The sequence below is a fragment of the Neodiprion virginianus genome, chromosome 5 (assembly GCF_021901495.1).
Source record: "Neodiprion virginianus isolate iyNeoVirg1 chromosome 5, iyNeoVirg1.1, whole genome shotgun sequence".
Lineage (NCBI taxonomy): Eukaryota > Metazoa > Arthropoda > Insecta > Hymenoptera > Diprionidae > Neodiprion > Neodiprion virginianus.
In genome coordinates this window covers 23,152,247-23,174,993 of record NC_060881.1, presented here as the reverse complement: position 1 = coordinate 23,174,993, position 22,747 = coordinate 23,152,247, and the positions used below count along the sequence as shown (strand labels likewise).

The 22,747-nt window shown below is 35.8% G+C and overlaps 1 protein-coding gene across 1 annotated transcript in view; it reads right to left on the bottom strand.

Moving 5' to 3' along the window:
• LOC124304408 (protein turtle homolog A-like) overlaps window positions 1–22,747 on the bottom strand; it is a 418,202-nt gene that overhangs the window by 393,220 nt on the left and 2,235 nt on the right. Inside the window, exon 2 of the mRNA XM_046762620.1 lies at window positions 10,783–10,940. Coding sequence (XP_046618576.1) covers window positions 10,783–10,852 — 70 coding nt within the window. The 5' untranslated portion in view covers window positions 10,853–10,940. The remainder of the gene's footprint in view (window positions 1–10,782; window positions 10,941–22,747) is intronic.

Sequence of the window (22,747 nt, the reverse complement as noted above, 5' to 3'; positions counted from 1 at the left end):
ATTTCGATAATATCGAATTTTTCATTTTTGAAATTGATGGAAAAAAAAAATGCGACCAAAAATTCCTCCCAACAAAATTAAAATTATAGTAGCATGTGTCCTGGGAAATACAGGCAATGTTTTTCGATGAAAATGTATGAAAAAAAAAATATTCAATCTTGCGCAGTAAAAGTGTATACTGTAAACAATTAACGTGAAAAAATACGTTTTTTTTTTCTTTTTTTCTTTTTTGTAACGTAACAACCGAGTATCTGAACGTTCTTTTTCGTACTCTCCATACACAGTTTTGTGATGTATATTTTTTTTTTTAGAATTTTCCGTAATCTAGTCTTTTCACAAAAAATTTTAAAAATTTGGAAAAATGAATTATTTCACCGCCATTTCAAGTTTCGTAGTAATGGCTTCAGAATAATAATCTCTTGGAATTTCTTAATTTCTAATAAGAAAAAAAAAAGGAAAAAACATGTCTCTCAAAGGGTTAAGAGGTGTTTGTTAAAAGAAGTTTCACCGTATTACCATAATGTAAATTTTATTACAAGGAAATTTCAATCACGTCTTTTTCAGTCATCCCAAACTGAAAAACTCGATATTATACAAATTCACACCGACTCCCCCCTTAAATTAGCCTTGGGAATGCGGAGAGGGCCGCATACACGTAGGTACAGATTACAGGAAAACACCCTGACATGCAGGCAGTGACGTTCGGAGCTCTGATCACGTAACCCAAGGCGTAATGCTTAACTTGGGAAATTGGCTCGAAGCGATTCCTACCCTTTTTATCGACTTCGACTTCATTTTTTTTTCTCGTTTTTCCGAAGTCTGATCGGCGCTCGAGCCACCGGAGTGCTAAGGTCTAGAAATTTTAGCCGGGGAAATTGGACGTGAAAGAATAAACAGATGGAGAAAGTAGATTGTTGAAAATTTTACTTCTGAAAATCCTGTTTTTTTTTTTGTTTTCTTTACTTTTTTTTCACAGAATCATCATCTTTCAGAATACTGGTATCACTGATTTGTTTTTTGGTTCATTCGGTCGAAGGGTGAAGAAACTAGAATTCGATCTAACAGCAACGTGAATTCTCAAACTACTACTGACATTTTGTGGAAAGGAATTATTACGAAATTCTTACGGAACAAGAAATATTTCAAGGCATCTTCACGTACCGTAGTTCAAAAAATTCACAGATTTCTTGAAATTGAACAACAGAACGACGCTTCTAAACAATTGATTGGTATCTTCCAAGTTTACAAGTAGAGGTACTTGCTGACCTTGGACAAGGTCAACAACATTTGATACGTGAAAATGTGTTACGATTTTCAAACCGCAATATTATCATTTTCTTCTCTGTCCCATCGGAAGTAACGAAAGTTTTTATCTTGATGATACAATTTTCTCATTTCATTTTTATCGAGAATTTCGTATCCTTTAAATACACGAGAGATGATATTTTTCGGGCAGCAAGAGGATTTACTTGAAAATGTAGAATTGAAAGAAATGAATTACGACACTACCACGATTCGGAGAAACCTTCGTCCGGTGAATTGAGGAAAAGGTTCACTGTACGTAGATAAGTTATTCAATGTCAAGAACTGTCCGACATAGTTAGACAAGTTGATTTTCGTAAATTTCCAGCTACGGCTTTCAGGAAATGAGAGTGTCATTCAACGTCGTTAAAACCTGACAAGTAACTCACAAAAGTCAAGAGCCGTACTAAAATTTTTCCGCGTATACTTCTGACAAGTGTCAATTATCCAAATTCTGCACTAATTCCAGCTTACAATTCTATTCCTAATATCTTTCAAGCGCTAGCTAATCACCGTGAATGACATTGCGAAAAGAATTGCCACATCGATCGGGTCTCTTCACCCTTCGACGCTCCACGTGTTGCTCAAGACATACGACACTGATGAAAAGACGTTAAAAGCACAAAGATGACTGCTTGGTAAGTCGCGAAAATGTTTAATCAAGTCCAATAGAACCCTGAAAACTGTGCAACGAATAGAACTGCTTATTCGTACAATCGTGACGGAATCCGTTCAATTTCAGCTGTCACATTTTACCATCCACGGACAGATCGGCAATTTTTATTTTTTTTTTTGTCAATTGGAAAGCGTTCGAGATCCTGGGAGCATAAAAATTCAAAATCAATCACACCCTACCCTTCATCAGTTTCGGGATTACTTTTCGACTTTTCGATCGGTACAAAAAGTTAGATATCTCAGCAAGAAATAGGCCTAGCCAAATTTTCCCGATCGCATTTGAAAGTAGAAAGAATCAGCTTAATTATAATTTCTTGAAAATTCTCTAGGACCTTTTACCAATCACTGGGTGATGTTGAACATGTTTTTTTGTTTTTTCATACTTTCACAGAGTCGTGCGTAACTTTTTGGAAAACGGACACAGAAATCAAGATTATTAATATTGACAAGACAACTTGAGGAATTTTGACAAGGAATGATCGTAAAAAAAATTTCAAAAAAAAATACCAAAAGTTTGTGATACTTTCGAAACGAGATAATCTAACTATTTTGACCCTTGATATTTAGTTTTAAGCTCCGTAGTTCCTGAGTTACCAGAAATTTTCAAAAAACTACTCTACAAAAAGTTGCATAACTTTGCGAAAAACTTTTCTTTCAACGTTTCGCGCGCATCATCGATCCGTTTCTTTTTCGTGGCCCTTAAATTTTTTTGTATCTCTCGAGTTTTGGGCCTTTTTTTTTTTTTTCTGCCTCCGTTCTTATCAACGATGCTGCGGAATTTTTGAGGCGGGTCAGAAATCGAGCGAATCAAAGGGATCCATTAAAAAACGCTCGAAAATGCAACCAGCCCCAAACACGTCGATCAAATATTCATGAGTATTTCACCCAAACGTGAAATTTTTTCTTTTTTTTTTCCTTTTTATTTTTAAACAGCTATCGGAGGTAACGGGTAATCAATATAATGGAACTCTCGCGTGGCTGCCGCGGCCCGGGATGCGAAAATATAACCAAATACTCGACTTCCATCCAAAGCTGGGAGATGTAAACGAAGCACGTTGGTCGAGGAAAATTTTCTGCGTTGAAACACCGTACATAACAACAGACCCGCAGCTTTACTTGACTCTGGTAATTTATTGTATGGAATAAAGCCACCCGTACGTTATCACAGTTGCATTCCACGGCCATGAAAAACATTTTCTTAAACTGCACGATTTTTTATTTTTTTTCAAAGCATATACTACCATATTCGAAAAATTGGTGGAAAGATTTTCTTACGCGACATTTTTTTTGTTTCAGCAGTTGAGAATCAAAGAACCTCTCCCCTCAATAATTGCAAATGAAAAGGTATAAAATAATTACACGGTGTGAGAAAAATTTTTTCTCAATGAATGTTATCGTTCGACACGAAAAATCTTGAGATATATTTACGTGTATATCCGCTCGTTGATATTGACAGCAACATTTGATCTCATTCATATTTGATGTATTTTTTTCTCTTCTTTTTGTCGTTTTTTTATTTCACTCTAGCTGATAATGAATCGCGCCAAAATTCGGGAAAGAGAGAAAAGAGGGAATGAAAATTGAGGCATTAATTCCCGCTGGCTAGGAGTTTGGCACAAAGGGAAACTCGCTGTTTTGACACTTCATTAAATCAGCGCTTAACCCCTCGAGGGGTTTGATTATTGCAAACCTGCAAATGATCCGCAGCACAGAAATGCACGGATAATTGTTATTCCGACGCCTCGAGCCATGGTATCAACCTTTGATCCACAAATCTCCGAGCATATCAAATGACGTGTTTATTCGACACGTCGTGCAGGCTGAATACCAAAAAAAAAAAAAAAGAGAGTTCCAAAAACATACACCGAGATATTTCATTTTTGGACATCCACAATCACAGTACTGGTCTATAGGATTCGGTTCCTTCTTGTCGTCCGATTCCAACGGGCGATGATTATTTTTCAACGAAACTTTTCGCGCGATATTTCCTTCCGTTTGTTCTCTTCCGTCAAATAATGTTTCGGATATCGCAAGAGGAAAGGTATTTTCACGGGATATTCCTCATCGAAATCCACGCGCGAGACTCATTAAATGTGTCAAACAATGTCCGAGAGGTCCTCATTCGTTTCGTCTACCGGCCAATAAATTTTTTATTGTTGTTTCAAGCGGACGTACTAAATTCTTATCTTTCGCATTAAAACCGTATTAAAGCAATAACCGAATCCATAAAAGAGAATAATATATATATATATGTGTGTGTGTGGGTGTGTGTGTAACACGTATCGCTTTGAGTTTGCGAAAGAAGGAAAATTCTTGCGGGACGTTACGTCGAACAAAATTTTGGAATTATTAACAATATTTTCTTCTTTCTTTCATTGAACAAAATAATTTTATGATTCTGGTAAGAAAATTAATATGCGATTCATTTTCGTAAAATATATCATTGGAAAATGGCAAGATTTTTTAAAAACCAACGTAGATCAGCATCACGTTAAAGTTTTCTAACCACCTTTCTCTTCGATTCATATTTTTGCTTCGACCTCATGTTTGTTGAATATTTATTGATGTTTAATAGAAGTAAAAATATGTAATTAAGTGCAAAAATTATGGCCAACTTGGAAAAAGAAAATTCCACCTACATGTAATTAAGAAAGAAGAGTAAAAATTGGAGTAGAAGTGAGGCGAATAAAAAAAAAAAAAAGAAAAACATCGTTCGACGAAACGAGATAAAACCAAAGCCGCATAAAAAATACGATCAATTCTTGCAAGATTTTGGCACGAAAAAAATCATCCAAACCTAATTTATTAGTGAAATATTATGTACACGGGTTATAATATTATGCAAACTGTACGAACGATCGCGTGAATCCAACAGCGCAGCGACATTCATTTCTGAACGTAAATGTGAGAAAGAAAAAAAAGAAAAAAAAAGCTTGCAGCGAAAAGCAGTATCTTATTTAACCAGAGCAAAGCTATTCATTTTGGTAATTTATTTCTTTGTCTTCGAGGCCCGTTTAAATGCTTTTATTGTTTTGAATAAAAGTTTGTACAATCACGCTCAACATTCTCGGTCGAAATTCTTTTTCTACCGCTGTTTGGTTCGTTTGTGTATTTATTTTCTCCTTTCTTCAATTTAATTTTACCGTTTTTCCTTTCCTTACATCCCGGTTTTGAAACGCACTGCATTGTTTACACGTATACACAGGCCTTTTCATGCCACCTGAAACCGTTCAGACCGCGTAAAAATGTGAAAGCTTTTCTTTATTTCCTCGGCATTACCAGGAGTTTTACGCTAACGAGCATAAAAATTAACCACGCGAGGAAACTTTGCTGATGCCGAACCCCGGCGGGGACGGGTCTTTAAAAACTTGCCTCCGTTTTTTACGATGAGTCAACCCGCAATATCTTAAATCATATTTATAAACGACAACATTGTTTTTCCCTGACATTTTAATTAGTCTTGAATTTTTTAATCTCACCCTCCTTCCTAATTTTCACTTTTTCACTTCTCTCGCAGAAGCACTCGGGGCGTAGACTTTCAATATTCGCCAAGTCTTTCCCCTAGATTTTTATGATAAAGTGAAATAATAATAATAACTTTCGGAAATTTGTCTTTTCGGAGTTACACCCTTATGGCATTTTGCCCTTTCGAAACTTTGCTGTTTCGTCAAGGTTTGATTTCTTTCCTCTGAGTTTCGCGAGCGAAAAATTCGGAATTTGACGCTTTCGGAACTCTTTGAATTCGCAATTTCAACCTCGCCTCGCTATCCCTTATCGTAGAATCTCGAAGACCACGAATATCGAGTCGCATTTGCTGCAGGTTGAGGTAGAAAAAAAATTGAGGTAAGAAAAAAAATTATACAGGATTGCCTGGATATATTATGTACAGAACTAGACGGTAATCAAGGATCGCGTATGAATAATGTATGGAATTAGAGTGGCGCTTCGCGTGGTCTCCGTTCGTCATATTCATATGACGGATAAAGACTGGCGATGAAGAGACCGAAAGCAGTTATTTGGAAGGTCACTTTGGCCACGACTTATCGAATACGAGAAAATAATGCCTGTTTGTTCGCAAATAATACCAAGGCATTCGAAAAAGGATGGAATAAAATAATCGAAGCATCGTCGAGTCTTAGATTCTCCCTTTAAATTTTAATTCGTGGTTCGATTAATCAAATCCGCAGATGCTCGCGATAGTTTCGATTACATAAACCGATGCATCCGAAGTATAACGCAGATTAAAAATCTTCCTCTTGTGCAAATTTTAACACACGTTTAGATGTTATTTTGAAAATGGTGCAAAAACCAAGATCATTTAATAAAAATGACTGTTACACAGTTTCTCCTTGGAATCTCGTTTTCCTATCTTGCAATTGATAATTTTCATCAACGAATTTCGGTGAAAATTGCTCAGGAATTTGTATTAAAAAAAAATCGATTCATTCGTACAAAGAGTTGGGACGAGAAAAAACCATGCAAAAAAATTGTACGCGTTCTGTGATATTAAATACACACGTATGTTTATGAAACTCAACAGCGCGGACAAAGTTTGTCTTCGAAACGATTTTCACCTTATCCGCGGTTACAACTCTTTCATGATTTCATCCGTCACATCAATACCTTCCGCTGCTTGTCTTTCCACACGTTGCTTCCTCGGAGTTTCTGGTTTGGCTTGAGTTATGATAATAAATGAAGAAACACATTTTCCCCCTCTGTATGCGGTGAATGTAGTCTTAATTTAACGAGAACCGGTAAGTTGGGTTTAGGGTCGGTATCACACACACACACACATGCGGGCATGTTTATTTTATATAGGTGTAATATATACGCGATTCAAACCCGTGCCACAGCTGCCCGTGGCGTACGAACAAAGCTTTGTACCTTTAGGTAAATATGTGCGTATTTCTCATACGCAAGAAGGAAAAGCTCGCAAATAAGCGTTCGTGTCGATGCTTTATTCCCTCGAACTGAAACAGTTGAACTCAACCTTGAATTACTCGCCTGTCGGCAAGTTGGAACTTTTTCGGACTTGCCCACCGTCAAGCTCGGGCTGAATTTGAATTTGATGCTTTGAGAAGACGTTCAAAAGCAACAATTAGTCGGGAGGTAAGTTTCAGAGACAAAAAATCTCGGCAACAAGATACCTGCGAGAGAATTCGTGGAATGGATTTATGCAACCCATTCGTTCTACGTTTAAGGGCAAAATTCTGGGCGCTTGATTATTTTCTGTTTTCATTTTCATATTTTTTGATTCTTTTGAAACGGACGGTATTTTTCCGCGCAGTAGTAATTCGAGTTTCTTTCAACCGCGCACATTTTCGTCGTACCTACGTAAAATTTTTATCTTCCCTCGATTTGAAATTCATTTTTTTTTTTTTCATTGTCAGGCTTGTGAAACGAAATGTTTTTGAAAATTTTCTTCTAACATCTTCCGATTCTTTCTAGAAAATTAATTCCGGGACAATTTATAAGATTTTTGAATTATGAATGTTTAAATATTAACCACCGATTAGTTTGGCAAGAAAATAATCGTTTCAGAAAAAGATAAATTGACAAACAAGATACCAACGGACATGTACGTTTTTAATGCAAAATTGATAATATTGATTTTTGACAACGAGTATTGTGTCAACAGCGGTTTCTGACTTTTCAGAAGCACGAACTCGATACTCATTCAAAACTCGATGATCACCGAAAACAATATATTTGTATATTTTGAGTTTGACGATTATAAACAGAATGTGCAAAAATCCGATGTAATACTCGAAAATTCGCATCTGTTTCGAAAGTGATTCGTTAGTAAAAATTGTTTAACTACAACGACAAGAGAGCTAGCTTAAACGAAGTGAAAATTGTTGAAAACAAAAATACCACAACTGGCACGACGATTATATATAAAAGAATAAAACAATGTTGTGAATTTTTGAAGACGAATAAAGGCTCTCTCCCCGTCTGAAAAACTTTCATAAAGGCAAGTAGCTGCTGTATCGAAATGGAGCAGCAGCCGTGGTCTGAAATTGGTTGAACCATATACGTTGTATATACTTTTGAAATTCCGCGGTTGGGGAAAAAACTTTTTTTCCGTAGGTATACCGAAATTGTTCGTGAGACGAAATTAATTTTACATGAGTACGAGGAAGCCGTAGATTTAGAAATGTTTGTTCATACTTTCGATTGTCAATCTCGGAAACTTTTTCACAGGTATCACGAGTAATCAGCAGAACGGTGCGTAGAAAAAGAGAAAAAGTTCGGAAATCCACGAAACAACGCCACTCCGCCTGGCCCACCCTTAAAAATAAAAAGAATTAGCATATATTTTCCGAGATCCTCCGTCATTTTCGTTCCTCACTTTCTTTTCATTCCTTTTTCACGTTCAAAATAATTTCTGCTTATTATGCCTCTTTGCAACCTGAATTATTGCACTGACGTGAATAAAAAAATGTCATATCCGTTGCGGTTGTAATCAAATTTCAGTGAAATGGGCATCGCTGCGTTTAAACGCTTGAAAGATTATTGAAATTCAGTTATCTACACCGCACTTTCTAATTATCTCGCTATTCAATCACTTTGTTTGGTTTACGAAATTTTTCTAGTTACTGTAACAAATGAATTTTCTCTCAGCGTAGCAACAAATTATCGTCCCACGAACATTAAATTAACGTAACAGTGACGAGAAAATATCACGGATAAAAATGACCGTATAGAAAACAACAACAACAACGACAACGACACTTGTTTCAATATAATACGAAAAACCATTGTTAAAAAAATGAAAACAATTGGGTATTAGGAATGTTTGCAAAGTAAACGCAACGCTAGAAATTTCTCTTGGTTCGCGTTTAATCGAATCAATTTCCGCAGAAGTTGTGAGCGGTATTCAATTACCCGACGCGGTCATAGATTTAATTAAATCACTCAAAGCCGGCATGCTGCATACGGCATATGACGCGTGCATATCTGCAAGCATATGTAGAATATAAATGCAATTGAATCAGTGCATGCACCCGTGTAAGTTCGCGACGTGTTTAGAAAAGGAAACTAACGCGAAACGTCCGTGCGTAAGTAATTAATTAATTCTTATTGCCAATAACAGTCGTCGAAGTCATATATAATTTTACGAACCGCGGAAACAAGGATTCAGTGTTATGTCTAAGCACTCGACGTTTATGAGGGACGGCATTATGTACGGGGTTAGACATTTATGGTGTCGCTGTAAGTTCGTGAGGTTTAGTCTATTTTATTGGGATATAATGCGCTCAAAATTACCTTTGAAATTTTTTATTTATTTTTTTTTTTTTTTTTGCTTCCTTGTTCACTTCCAATTTTATTTTGCCTAGAGAAAAATTGTTAAGAGGCGTAACGGTTTGAGCCACGCGATCGAAACCACCAGGATATTAATTTACTTGTAAGAAAAAAAGACGCGGCACTTAATTCGGAACAAAGATTTGAAACGTGAATTTTTACTGAAAAAACTAAATGAAAACTGTGATAATATCTGATAAATCGCATTGTTTGCGCTATGTTCAAATTTTGGTGAATCATGTAAGCTCATTTTCCTTCACAAATTTTCTGTGGTGCAGTTTTTTTCTTCTCGAGCTTCTCAGTTTCATTTCTATCGAGGCTTGTTTCTTGAACTTTCGAACTAAAAAATACCCAAAATCGTTGCAGGTGAAAACTAAAAAAATTATCGTATTTTCCCGAGTTTTCAACATAATATTGCTAATCATGGTTATTTCTGATTTTCATGGATTTCCAATTTAATAGACGTAACTTTAGAATATTGGGTGATCCGAATTGTTGAATTTTTATTTTTTTTGTCAAATCGATCGAACGTCACGAAAAAATCTTTCTCCGAAGCTCAACTTCTCGATAGTCTTAACAACAAAATATTTTCATGGATAATACACAGTAACAATTGTAGTTTCCCATAATTCCACGATCATAATTGCCTTCGTACATCAATATCAACAAAAATGTCATTCATCGAACTTCATGTTTGTGTAAAATAAATTTAAAATAGCAAGAAACTGAACTTAACGATCAAAGTGCTCGAGACTTTCGCCGGAAAACGGTGTCTGCAAATTTTTCACGCCATCGATAAAAATTTGCGACTTTTATGCAGTAAATAAAACCGTATGAAGAATGATTCCGACATGTGCATGAGTATACATAGTATGGGCGTTGTTAATACATATGTATTTATGCTATTGCATGCACGGAGATTTCACCCGCGCACATCCCGTAAACTGTATCGAAAAATGATTTGTTAATAACGTCGCATGCGAAGCCTGGTACTGACATACCGTATATTCGCAGACAATGTACACAAGGATTCCTGTATGTATATATATATATATATAATTCAGGGTGTTTCAAAAAAAAGATGAATTTTTTTTTTTTTTTTCTTATGGTGTCCAAAAATTGATAGTATACCTGAAAATAAAAATTTTGGCGCCAATATGAGCTCCTGATATCAATAGTAAGGCTTGCCTCTATCCATTTCTTTATTTTCCATTCAAATAACACGGGAAATTTTTTTTTTTTTTTTATTTTTGAATTTACGAAAAAAGTTTATCCCTAATAAGCTGTACCTTCAGAAGCGGCGTCAGCACTGAAAAATCGATTCACGTGAGAGATACTCAGCGATATCGAATAGTTTTAATCAGATTAAGTGAAGCCGAGTTTGGAACGGATTCCCGGAACACCGTGTCTGCAATTAGCGCGTTTGCGGTAATAGAAACGTCGTAAAAGGTGATCCAGGAGTAAGGGAACGAAGGTGAAAATAAATTTGTGTAAACTCACCGTTGCTGACGATCGAAAGAATGACAAACCCAGCCAGCCACATCGCAAGTCCGGTTTTCGATGTATTCATTTTTCTTTCTCAATCAACGAAACACACTTTAATCGTAATTCACATAATATCGACACACTGTATCACTGTATAAAATGCGCGGTCGGATCTGGAACAGAAAAAAAGTAATTTGCAAATTAGTCAATCGTGTGATTTGACAAATTGATTGCTTATCGATAGTGTGAAGGTCAAAAAAAAAAAAATGGAAATCACACGTTCATTTTATCTTGATTTTTCTCACGCGATTTTCGTTCGTGAACATTTTGAAGAATGACAAATTTTCTGGTTGAATTGTTCGCTCGTTACTGTCATTCTTCTTTGTTCGTTGGTTTTTTTTTTTTTTTTTCTTTATTTTTGTATTTACTCTCTATTGTTATCATTTTGATGAATCCGTTTTTTTTTTTTATTTTTATTCCAAGGCCCTCGTAAAGCTCGACGCAAAGCTTTGTTGCGGTCACCGACGTTCAACTTCCTGCCGACGATTAATTAACGCGTCAAAGCGCTATATATGGTCGATAACAAAAGGGATATTATAACTATATTACGAAAATTTTGGAGAACGGGGAAAGAGGTCCGGGTCAATCCACAATTTTTCAAAGGGTTTAACAAGACTCCCGTCACACGCCTGACTGACACTAAGCTTTGTTCGATCGATTTTAAATATCGCGACGGGATGTAAGGGAAAATCAAATAAAACGTACCTACTTCAGGTTATTTTTAATTTATTTATTTATTTCGTTTCCTCCGTATCTTCATCGCGCCGAACTTACCAGCTCAGCCGTAATTGGACTTCGAGCGATTCCCGTCAGAGATTTTCATCATTTAAATTAGGATGATCCGGGCTTTGAGACAAGGGTGTATATTAGGATAATTGGATCATCTGTTATTCTATTCACCGTAAGGTATCCGACAGTCGTTATATTTCTCAGCACGCCAAATCTTACGCATTTTCGACTCGTGGTAATTTACATATTATTTTTCCTTTTTGGTACTCGCGTTATACAAACCAGACATTAGTGAATTCTGAACAGTGCGAATGGCGAACGCGATTAAGATACGAATCTTCGACTGCTCCAAAAGTACAAATCGATCGTTAAAATCGCTTTGGTGGTATGCATATTGTTTATTTTATTTTTTTTTTTGTATTCAATTTTTTCCCCATACTGTAACCTCATTATCCGAATAGTGTTGATTAATGGAAACAGTACTTTGTGTAAAAATAACATTCAGAAAAATAACCTGTCACAAATATTGCAAACGAAAAGAACCCAAAACAAAAATAACCCTTTAGAAAATATGTAAAAAAAAGAACCTACAAGAAACTAAATCACATTGAATGAAATTACATGACATTAAGCTTGAATTCTGATATTTTTGTTTCGTGTTATTTTTATCTTGGGTTGATTTTTGTTCGGTACTTGTTCCCAGTACGGTTCGTTCTATCATACAAGAACGGCGCGAAGAGTTGACACGTCCATCCGGCCCCCAATTCAATCTATTCGACGTGATATTCTGAAATCAGGGTGTATGTATAAAAAGTCTGAAATTTTGAGCTTGCGGAAGAGACACTCGGCGAAAGTAAGAGTTCGCCTCGCGGCTCGTTTGGCAGGTTTTATTCCGAGAAAAGCAGGAAAAGTGAGAGAAATTTTATATGGCAGTGCAGGTATCCACGGAGTAAGCGCTGACATTCGTCCTCTACTTCGGCCTCCTTCCTCCATTACTCTTCTTCTTCTTCTTCTTACTTCCATTTCAGCTTTCCCTCGTGTCCTGTAACCGCCGGCACCGTGACACGCCATTTATTCAAATCACATGTGATGCTTCGTGTCAAAACGCACCCCTGCCCGAAAAGGAAGCTATCTCGCAGCTCCGCGAACCATGTATAAACTTGCGTGTATGCGTCATGCGTGTGCGTGTGTGTGTGTGTGTCTACATATATAGTCGTACTCCTGCGCGAATTTGACTCTACCCGGATGCGAAATTGAGCTCTCAGAAAGCCAAGAGCTCGAGGTTTGGATATCAGCTTTTCTCACCCCACTTCAACTACACAGTTTTAATTTTATTTTATCACCGGTTAGATACGAAATCCTTTGTCTCTTCTTCGCCTCTCTTATCAAATCTTGATTTGTTTCGCTCTTTTTATCTTCTCCCCTGCGTGGTTTTTAACCGCGAACAAAATCGAGCATGGTCTGTAGAAATCATTATCTCTGCGCAATGATTCAAAGGGCTTCCGTTTTCATGTTTTTAAATTTTTAGATGGCAAAATTTTGATATTCTGTTAATAAATCTGCACTGAGCTAAATTACTAATTGATAATAATGGAGGAATAACGGATGTCTCGGGTTTTATTTCTCCACAGCATCGCATCGGCATAGTCGAGGACTTTTCACTTCTTCTTTAATCATCACGATCAACACCGAACCTGAACAATATACTTATCATGTATATTTATTACATATTGTTATCTGCCTGAAAGGTTTTTTCGTAGTTCGAAAATCGAAAAAGCTCTCCATTCAACGCGGCGTATGAGGATAATTTTTTTGTTCTTCACCCGCGGTACATCAGAGATGAATTCAAGATACGCGGTATGTTTGTTCAGAGCTGTCAGAAACCGGAGCTTCAACATCACCCCTCATTTCCCGTCAAGCTAATCAACCTCTACAGCTGGTACTGACGTCGTGATATTCTCCGAATGATATTATGCGTGTGGCCTGTACAACACATTCACTCACATGGGTAAATATAATATGCCCATGCCTTTACATGTAACCATGCAGATTCACCAGAGTCGTATCATTAGCGCATTTATGTGGCTAATCGCAAAATTACTACCCCAAAAACGGAATAAGATTGCCCGAGGTTCGAGGTTAAAGTAAATCGATCTTCGGGCGTATCGAATATCGAATGAGTTTATAAAAATGATAAAACGAAAATAGAGACAACTCGTTTTTAATTGAAATAGATTATTCTTGTAAACTCATCAATTTCGTGGTAAAACTTGGAAAAGTGAACAGCGCGATTCGTATTCATTTATTTAAGAAGTTCATCCCACACGTCGATACGTCATCGTTTCATTACGGGGTATAATATATATATGTAGTTTTATCGACGTCGGTATGATCGAGTGCTAGAACAACATACTACGCAGTTACCTCTGCAAAGATGCGGGTGTAGGGTATGAGATTAATTCGGAAACAGATAAAAGTCTGCGCGTGTTGGGATGTAATGATTTTAGAGTCGAATTTTGAGCTATTGTAATTTATAATAATCCCTTTGAGTCACAGTGGTAATTATTCTTACCGTCTGTTTTATATCCATTTTTTGGATATTTAGTTACAGTTTTACTTTTCAACGTATCACTTTGCAGGTTTTTACCATTTCCGATAGTACACTGATAGGTTTTAAATACCAGAGAGTAATTGTTGCGATCTTATGTAAATAATTATCGTTGCAAGTAAATCGATTGACAAAAAATCGTGAAAATTGAAAGAATAATTCATTACCCAGAAAGTTGAGCCTCTGCACATTACATACATGTTTTTGAAATCAGATTTCAAAAATTCTAGATACCGTATCCAATATCGTAGAGAAAAATTTGAAATTCGATCGAATCCGGAGAAAAAACTGTGTCCAGGAGTTTTTAGGCTCGCTGATCATGAATATTAAATCAGATTTTCAAAATTCAGTACGATGAATCCAATAAGAGACCCCGCAAACCCCCGCACAGAATTTTTTCACCAGATTAAATCAAATTTGAAATCTTCATCCGCTATATTGGATCTGCCATTTTGAATTTTTGAAATCTGATTTCAGATTCGTAATCAGCGTTCTGCTTAAGAATCTGGTGAAGAAACTGGGCACTCGAAGCTTCTACATTCGCTCAATTTGCTTCGAACGGATAAAGTTGGGTGAAATTTATAAGTCGTGAATGACACTGCAGTTTTATATTTTTCATTCGACATACTCTCGATACGTTACGGCGTGTAAAAGATGATATTTCGAGTGAATCAGCAGTCGAGACTCTGAAAATTGTAATTTACAGCAAGTGGGATCCAGCGAATTAGCAAGTCTTCGATAATTTTAGGGTCGTAAATTTGACTCGACAAAATTATACTGTGTAATCTAGGTGACTGACTACAAGACGGACTTCGTGACTCACGGGCGAACCTGGAACGTACTTCATAGAGTTGGCTCATTCACTTGGCACACAATACATACCTTCGCCGTGAGCAAGGAGATTCCTAACTCAATCACCTCTAATTGCATTTCTAGTCAAAGATTCACACTTTGAATATGCTGAATAATAGAATGTCCTGAATTTCGCTGTATTTCCTTCATCAAGTATTGTAAGAACCAGTGTTCGAGGAATTACATTCTCTGTCATACGTGCACTGAGAGAAATTTTTAGTTACATAGTTCTATATATCTGTATCTATGGCGCAAAAACGAGCGATGGTCGATTCCCCTAACCCATAAAAGGAGATTCTCGTGAAACCGCAAATTTGAAATTCGCAATGAAAAATCGATTATCTATACAATTCTAAAATGATCTGTACGCCGTTTTTTTAGATTTAAAAAACAAATGAAACATCCGCGAGTGAAAATAATGCGATTTCAAAAGTATAAACGCATGGTACTCGACAGAAATATATTACAAAGGTGTCATCGAATATTATAACTTGGGTTATTTAGAATTGTGCACTCGGGGGAAAAATAATAATCATCAATAATTATGATATTCAATGATAGAAAGTCGAAAAATATAAAACTCCAATTGCAGAACATTTGGGGATTTGATTTTTTATCTTCAATTTTCACAGAAAAAACAACAAAAATAAAAAAAAAAGAAAACAAATTATTCTCTTTGCAAAAACCGACATCGATGCAAATATTTGAACTTTACGCAAAAAAACAAGTAAAAAATGCTTCCTGTTCAACCCGACAACACGGATAATTATGCATCTTTCCCTTCTCGTGAAAAAAAAAAACATGAAAATTTCAACCTTTTACTTCACGTGAAAACCTCTGGTGTATTTGAATCTTGTTTTTTTATTTTCACTTTTTGTACACTTCTCGTTCTACGTTTTTTCGATTTCATTTATTCAATTGTTTCCTCTTTTTTTTTATAGGAGGAAAAGGTTCGTACGGTTTTGATGTTTTATTATCCTGATGCACGACCAAAAAGGAATAAAGTGGGTTGATTATCCTTCAGGGACTCGGAAACCGAAGTTTGGCTTCTTCTTTCCCTCTGACCAAAATTCTCATCATTTCTCAACAATTTTTCTATCGGATATATAATTAGTGGCATGTACTTGTATTAATTCATCATCGGGTACTTTTTTGACAAAGTGTGTCGGACGATTTTTGAAAATCCATCAATTTATCTCACTACTCTGAACATTGTATTACTCTGATCACGTGGCTGTGTGGATACAATATAATTTTTCAATCACGAATAAATTTAGCATTAGTGATGGATTGCGAAGTTGGGTAAACAATAAGCTTTCGCCACCGAAGAAAGAGCGAAAATAAACTTATCAGAATATCACCGAAATCATGAATACTTGAATATGTATTATATTTTAATAGTGTTATATTGCAGGATATGTGTTACAATTCACATCGGATATTATTCTTCTTTTTTTTTTCTCCGTGAACTTGGAACCTGCACTGAGAAAAAAATTTAATTTTTTACAATAACTAGAAAAATTCAGTAAAACGGGTATCGTAACTATATTTTTCGATTGTGGTAAAAAATAAAAATATTTATAAGGGCTGAGCGATAACCGTAGCTTAAAAAAAAAATAAAAAAATCGAGTGCCGGATCGTGAGCCGTCTAAAGCCGCTTATTCGTTCCAAATTCGTAATTAAAAAATTGATCGAACGATCTTGAAGAAGAATCCGTGAGTTTTTTAATTTTTTAAAAATGACTTGGAGCATCGCGCCCCCTACGCAGGCTCGCCAGATCGAAGGGAGGTTTTAAATAATGTCTGCATTAGGACCGCCGTCTAATGAAATTCAAATTCTCCCTCTCCGCAGGAGACGCGAGGCTACTCAATAAGCCGAGTTCGAGCAAGCTAGCTGCGGGTGCCTAGCCGGGAAGCTGATTGCGAGAGGAGAGGAGAGGAGAGACCTTTTCATTCGAATTCACTGGTAAAGGTTAAATTGTAGCGGAAGGGATCTCGAGATCCGCGAGTGAATTGTTCGATGATTCAATTCTCTGCCCCTTTCCAAGTATCCGCCACGGTTCGATGTGTCTCCCCGCTTTCAGGTGAGGGTTTTCCGATTCACGTGGAAGCGTTTTCGCCGCCTTGATTCCGATGCTACACCCGAAGAAGGCCCTTCGACTCGACTCGCTGTTTCCGCTTCTCGCTCAGTTTGGTATTTGCCAAATGTCAAGCACATAAAGGCGGACGGCGGAATGATTAAATGCCGGAAAGCGTTTCAACTCTTTCCACCTCTCTCTCTTTCTCTCTCTCTCTCTCACTCTCGGAGTCGCTCTCTATCGGTTTTTAGGTCCTCACTCCGGCAGCACCTTCTCGACACCGAATTAGCTCGCTAATCTTCTCGATATTTTATATTTCTTTTTCCACTTGGCGGTTATTTTTCTATTTCTATTTCTATTTTCAGTTATATTGTTGCCTAGTTATTTAAATTTATCTTCCAACTCTTTGTACTTTCCTGTCATTCAATTTTCCATTTCTCTAAACTGTACTGATCTTTTCATCACCGAGGCATGCTTATTCTTTATTTTTTTCTAAATATATGTCATATTGTCCAATATTGTTGTGAACATGATCAATAAATCTCTCTCTCTCTCTCTCTCTCTCTCTCTTTCTCGTCTCACCTCTTTTTATTCAAGAGTTTCTTCAGATTTTCCAGTTTGTCGAATTTTTTGGAACAACCGAGGTCAGTAGTTTAAAGATTTTCGGAATTCACAACTTTTGTCATGCTCTCATTTCGAATGTAATGCCTCTCTCAAATATGTAAATAAAAAAGAATTTTATCTACATATATTCCGAAAATTGGTACTGAAAACCATTACCGTAATTTTTTGGTAGCCTGTAGGATTTACAGATGATCAGCGATCGAGGAAGGGGGGAATTTTCGCACATCGCTTATAGTTGCTAAACTATGCGGCGTAGTTGAGTAAACATTGAACGCGTTTATCGAGGAGGGATTCAGAAAACTGCGTTAATCGTTGACCGAATAATTTTCAATAAAGAAAACAATCGTTTCTTTTGTTTACTTCAAATTTAGGTTTAAACTAACACTGCTGCGTGATTTCTGCGAAAGTCTTATTTTTCAGAGGTCAACACGGTGCACAATTTTTGTGAAAAACATGTTTCACCAAAACCTAAAAAAATAAAAAAAAAGAAAAAGAAATTCGCCGGATCACCGCTTTATCTATTTTTAATGATTTTTAGTGTTCAAACCCGGACCTAACTTTTGTAAAAAACTTCGGGATACCTTCCTGGCCATTCAATTCAACCTCTGCAAAAAGTTTCAAAGATACGTTCTTTTTCTCGATGGTAGTCGGTTTCTGTACATTCCGACTGAACTATTAGAGAGTTTCAGGATTTCAACCTTCCGAGTCTTTGGTGAATCGTTATTGATAAATTCAGATTTGTAGATTTTCTACAAAGGCACGAGTCTGATATTTGAAAAGTCGATTTTTTGACTCTTCGGTATTTTAGCAATTCAGTATTGTGCCCTTCGTAATCTTGGTCATTCTCTCAAAAAAACAAAAAACAAAAAAAAACATCGGTATAAATTTTTGCGTTCTCAATTTTCATCTTTCAACAAAACATCTTTTCGTATTTGTGGTTTTATTCAACGTTTTCAACCGCCGGTAGTTTGACTTTCGGGATTTCGTCCCGTCGACCTTTTTTGGTCTTTCGCATTTTTCTACCCCAACCTGAATTTTCTATTTCGAAACTGTTACAGACCGATTTCAGGATTCTTTTTCACCGTCAAAAAGTCGAGGAGATTTTTTTCGGTCATAGAATTATCCTAATTATATAAAAAGTTGGAAGAAATTAGGCTGCAAGTGTATTGGGTGAAAAATAAGTTTAGCATAAATAATAAATATACTCACATAATTATGTCACTCGGTGTCAGTTTGTCATTTTCAGGAAATCATTCCAACGACGCAGAGATAAAGGTTCCTTTTAATACAGACGTGACGTAAGCAACAAACTTACGCGAAGGTATTCCGTTAGCCGTAAACTTTATTAAGTACAAAGAACGTCGATCAATCATGCCCGTGTTATCACGATGGTACGGAAAAACAAAAATAAATAAATATAACATTTCGTGTCAACTTGACCAACATCGGACCCTCACCGCTTTGGATGGTGTTAAAAAAAAATTTTACAGTATCGTCCCGACACTAAAACAGTTCCCTAAATTTATCCAGATTTTTCATTCAACCGGTTAGTAATTTAAAAAATATTTAAAGCGATTTTAAGAACAATCGTTTCTTAAATTCTCAAAGAAATTCTCAAAAATTGTATTTTTAGTCGATTCTTTATGAGCTCTGTCAATTTTTTTTGATCAACTAAAACAATGGTCAAGCGGTTTGAAAGTTTCCGAAAAATTTTCTAAACTTTTATTTTTTAATGCGAACATTTATAGAATTGTTCCATCATGGAGATGAACAGAAAATAAAATCTTTTCATCATGGGAATGGTCTTGAAATGTTCGAAGTATAAAATACATTTTTTGAGAATTTTTTAAGACGCCTGAAAATCACTTTAAATAATTATAAACAATTAAGCTGTTAATTGAAAAATCTGAAAAAATTCCTTGTACTGTCTCGAAGCTGGGACAATTTCATCAAAATTTTTTGAACAAAATTAAAACTTCGATCAAGTTGGCACGGATTGCCCCGTACATAAATTTGCATGTATAGTCGATGCCCGATTCCTACTTACACATCGTGTGGCAGAGCGCAAGTAAATAGTGCGCACAATTTACAGATTTGTATAGGTACATTTTTCCGTTAATTCCATTTGTTTAATTGGTCATTTTGAACCTCGGTGGATCCGTTATATTCTATTCATTTGAATTCCTGGTCGTTTATTTGTTTTCCACTCAATTACGTGAGTGCTGGTTTGTGGAATCAACCTTCTCGCCACGACATATTACGATTTATACACCTACTGCTGTATGGATAATTTAAAAAAAAAATATATGGTACAGCTTCGCATAGTTCGAATTTTAATTACGGCATTAACTCAATTGCGTTTCAAGTAATGATTGAATGTATCGAAATTACACAGTTTCAATGCAATTATATCCAGTTTTGAATTCCCCTTCAGATTCAAATCTATTCAAATTCAAATTCCATGCATTATGTTCAATTACTACGTATTCGATTTCCACGTTTTTTAGCTATCCGAAAACTCGATAAAGTTCCAGTTTTTATTGCGTTAATGGAATGGATAATTACTCACACTAAAATTTCACTGACAATAAAATTTTATCACCGAGTTTTAAAAATACTGGGCTCTGTACAACCAGGTTGTCAATTATTGCGACACAATATGGCTAAATTGAGCAATTTTCTGACGATGCTGTTCACGAATCCACAAAACAAAAAATTACACATGTTCTTGAATTCCCACAAGCTCTAGCAAAAAAAAATTATAGTTTTAATAAGATAAAGTTTGCTTTTGTAGAAATCAGAACAATATTTCGAATTTTGATAAAAATCACCTATTTACTCAAACATTTATTGTGAATGAAGCTGAAACAAACTTTAGTTTCGCATTTGAATCAATGTTACCCAAAAATAATAGTTAATAATAAACTACGAACGTAAGAGCCTTGATAAACAATGTTAAAAAATTAATATTTTTCGTACTTCTTCTATTTATCTACGGATTTTCATACCGTCCCTGATTACGTCGTTCAAAGTTCGATCACATATCGGTGAAGACGTTTTTCTTGTTCTTCATTTGTTAGCTATTGAGCAAAAATTTCGAGGCTCATTTATCAACGAAAAAAGACAAAAGCAAACTTTATAAGTAACGAGCGAAGATTTTGGTCATCATTCGATGTATAAAATCAAACTTTGTTCATTTAAATATAAACTGAAAAAAGACATACTTTTTTTTTTTTTTTTTTGTTGCCGACCTTTGTAATTGACAAAAGTAATAAAGCACAAAGATACGCACCGAGAAATACGGAGAATACGGAGACGAGTACGATCGAATTTCTCTTCGCTTTGCGCGTAACTCGGTATAAAGTACATTTAACAGATTACCCTTCGCCTCACAATCAGCGAGAGGCACATTACGCATATAAGATATACGTTATACGGATTTAGACTTTCACCCAGGTGCAAAACCCGCCAGCCATCCCAGTTTCCATCTCGGGATCAAATTTTCCATCTACACCAAAACCGCGCACTCTGGTTTGAACGAATAAAGTTTACAGCAACAGGCTTGATAAGAAAATTTATGGGAATGTTTAAGAAAAAAATGTTCGATTTTTCGATTACTTTATAGATATTCTCGATTGTGAAGATCTTCGGGATTCCTTCGGTGAATTCTTTGATCCACCTTCGTACAGTCTTTGTAAATATATAAACTAAAATATATACTGGGTGGGGCAAAAAGAAAAATAAATAAATAAATAAAAGCGGCATCGATGCGAAGCCTGATATTCATGAACTTTTTTTTATAAGAACGAACATTCCATTTCCCGTGTCAAAATTTAGAAAATTTTTATTCGTTACTGAGGTACCCGCTCTTGAAAAAGAGGCCTTGGAAAATTCGCTGGGGGACTGAAAAAAATCAATGTCAAAGAAAGCTCGACTCATTTTTCTTTTTAAATTATGATTCGAAGATTAATTCTGGGATTTTACAAATTCTTCGACATTTTATTCACATGACGTGAAACGCTTTTTGTAAAATTATAATCGAAACGTGGGCTTCGTAGTTGAAATTCTGTTTTCCGGAGACATTGTAAAGAAGGTCTACCGTCGAAAAATTCGGCTGTGAATGACGTCGAGAACTTGACCAAAACTGATTGAGCCAATGACCAAACACAAACCACCAGTCAGATATAACGAACATTTTAGCGTAACGATTTATGCTGAGGAAAAACCGTTATTTCGCGATTTTGGAATAGTCTGAAATTAATTAAACCGTAATAAAACAAAACGTACTAATATTTAGAAATCTTAGTTCCTTAAAAATCATTGTAAAATTAAGAAAATAGTGACCTTCCCCACTGTTTCGTTACGACAACGTTACTAGCTTCAACCTCCTTTCTGGTGGTAGTAGTAACCGTAAATGGTGGACACGATGAAACGTATAACAGCTGAATTCTGTTCCCCACTTGTTTTTTCACGTTGATAATATTAATTATTAAAAAACTTTGAATTAGGTATTAAAAATCAATGAAATAAATTAAAAGCGCAGTGTTGTACAATTTTTTGTAAACGATTGAATAAAAATAAATCAGACCTTGAATCATAATTTAAAATTATATACGTAATTCGAAATCAAGTTGGAGATTCTTTAATATTAATTTTTTTCCGTTTCCCAGCAACTTTTTGAAAGCTCAGTTTTTAAGAACACGTATCTCAGCAATGAATAAAAATTTTTCATATTACCATATGTGATCTGAAAAATCCATAGTTCTAGTTTCAAACAAAGTAAAGTTTTCAGAAATTGGTCAACGCGTTCGGATTTCCTTCACGTTTCAAATCCACTTTTTTTTTGCTTTGCCTACCTTGTTTTTTCCGAGTATTAAAACTGCGCAAAATCGCCTGACTTTGTTGAAACATTTCCCGACACAATTGTCCACCAGTAAAAGATACTAATCATCGCTTTCACGCGTACGCAGCAAATTCTGGACAGACCGAAGAGTTTTCAGACCAGTTAATCTGGCAGCAGAAGCGTGCCT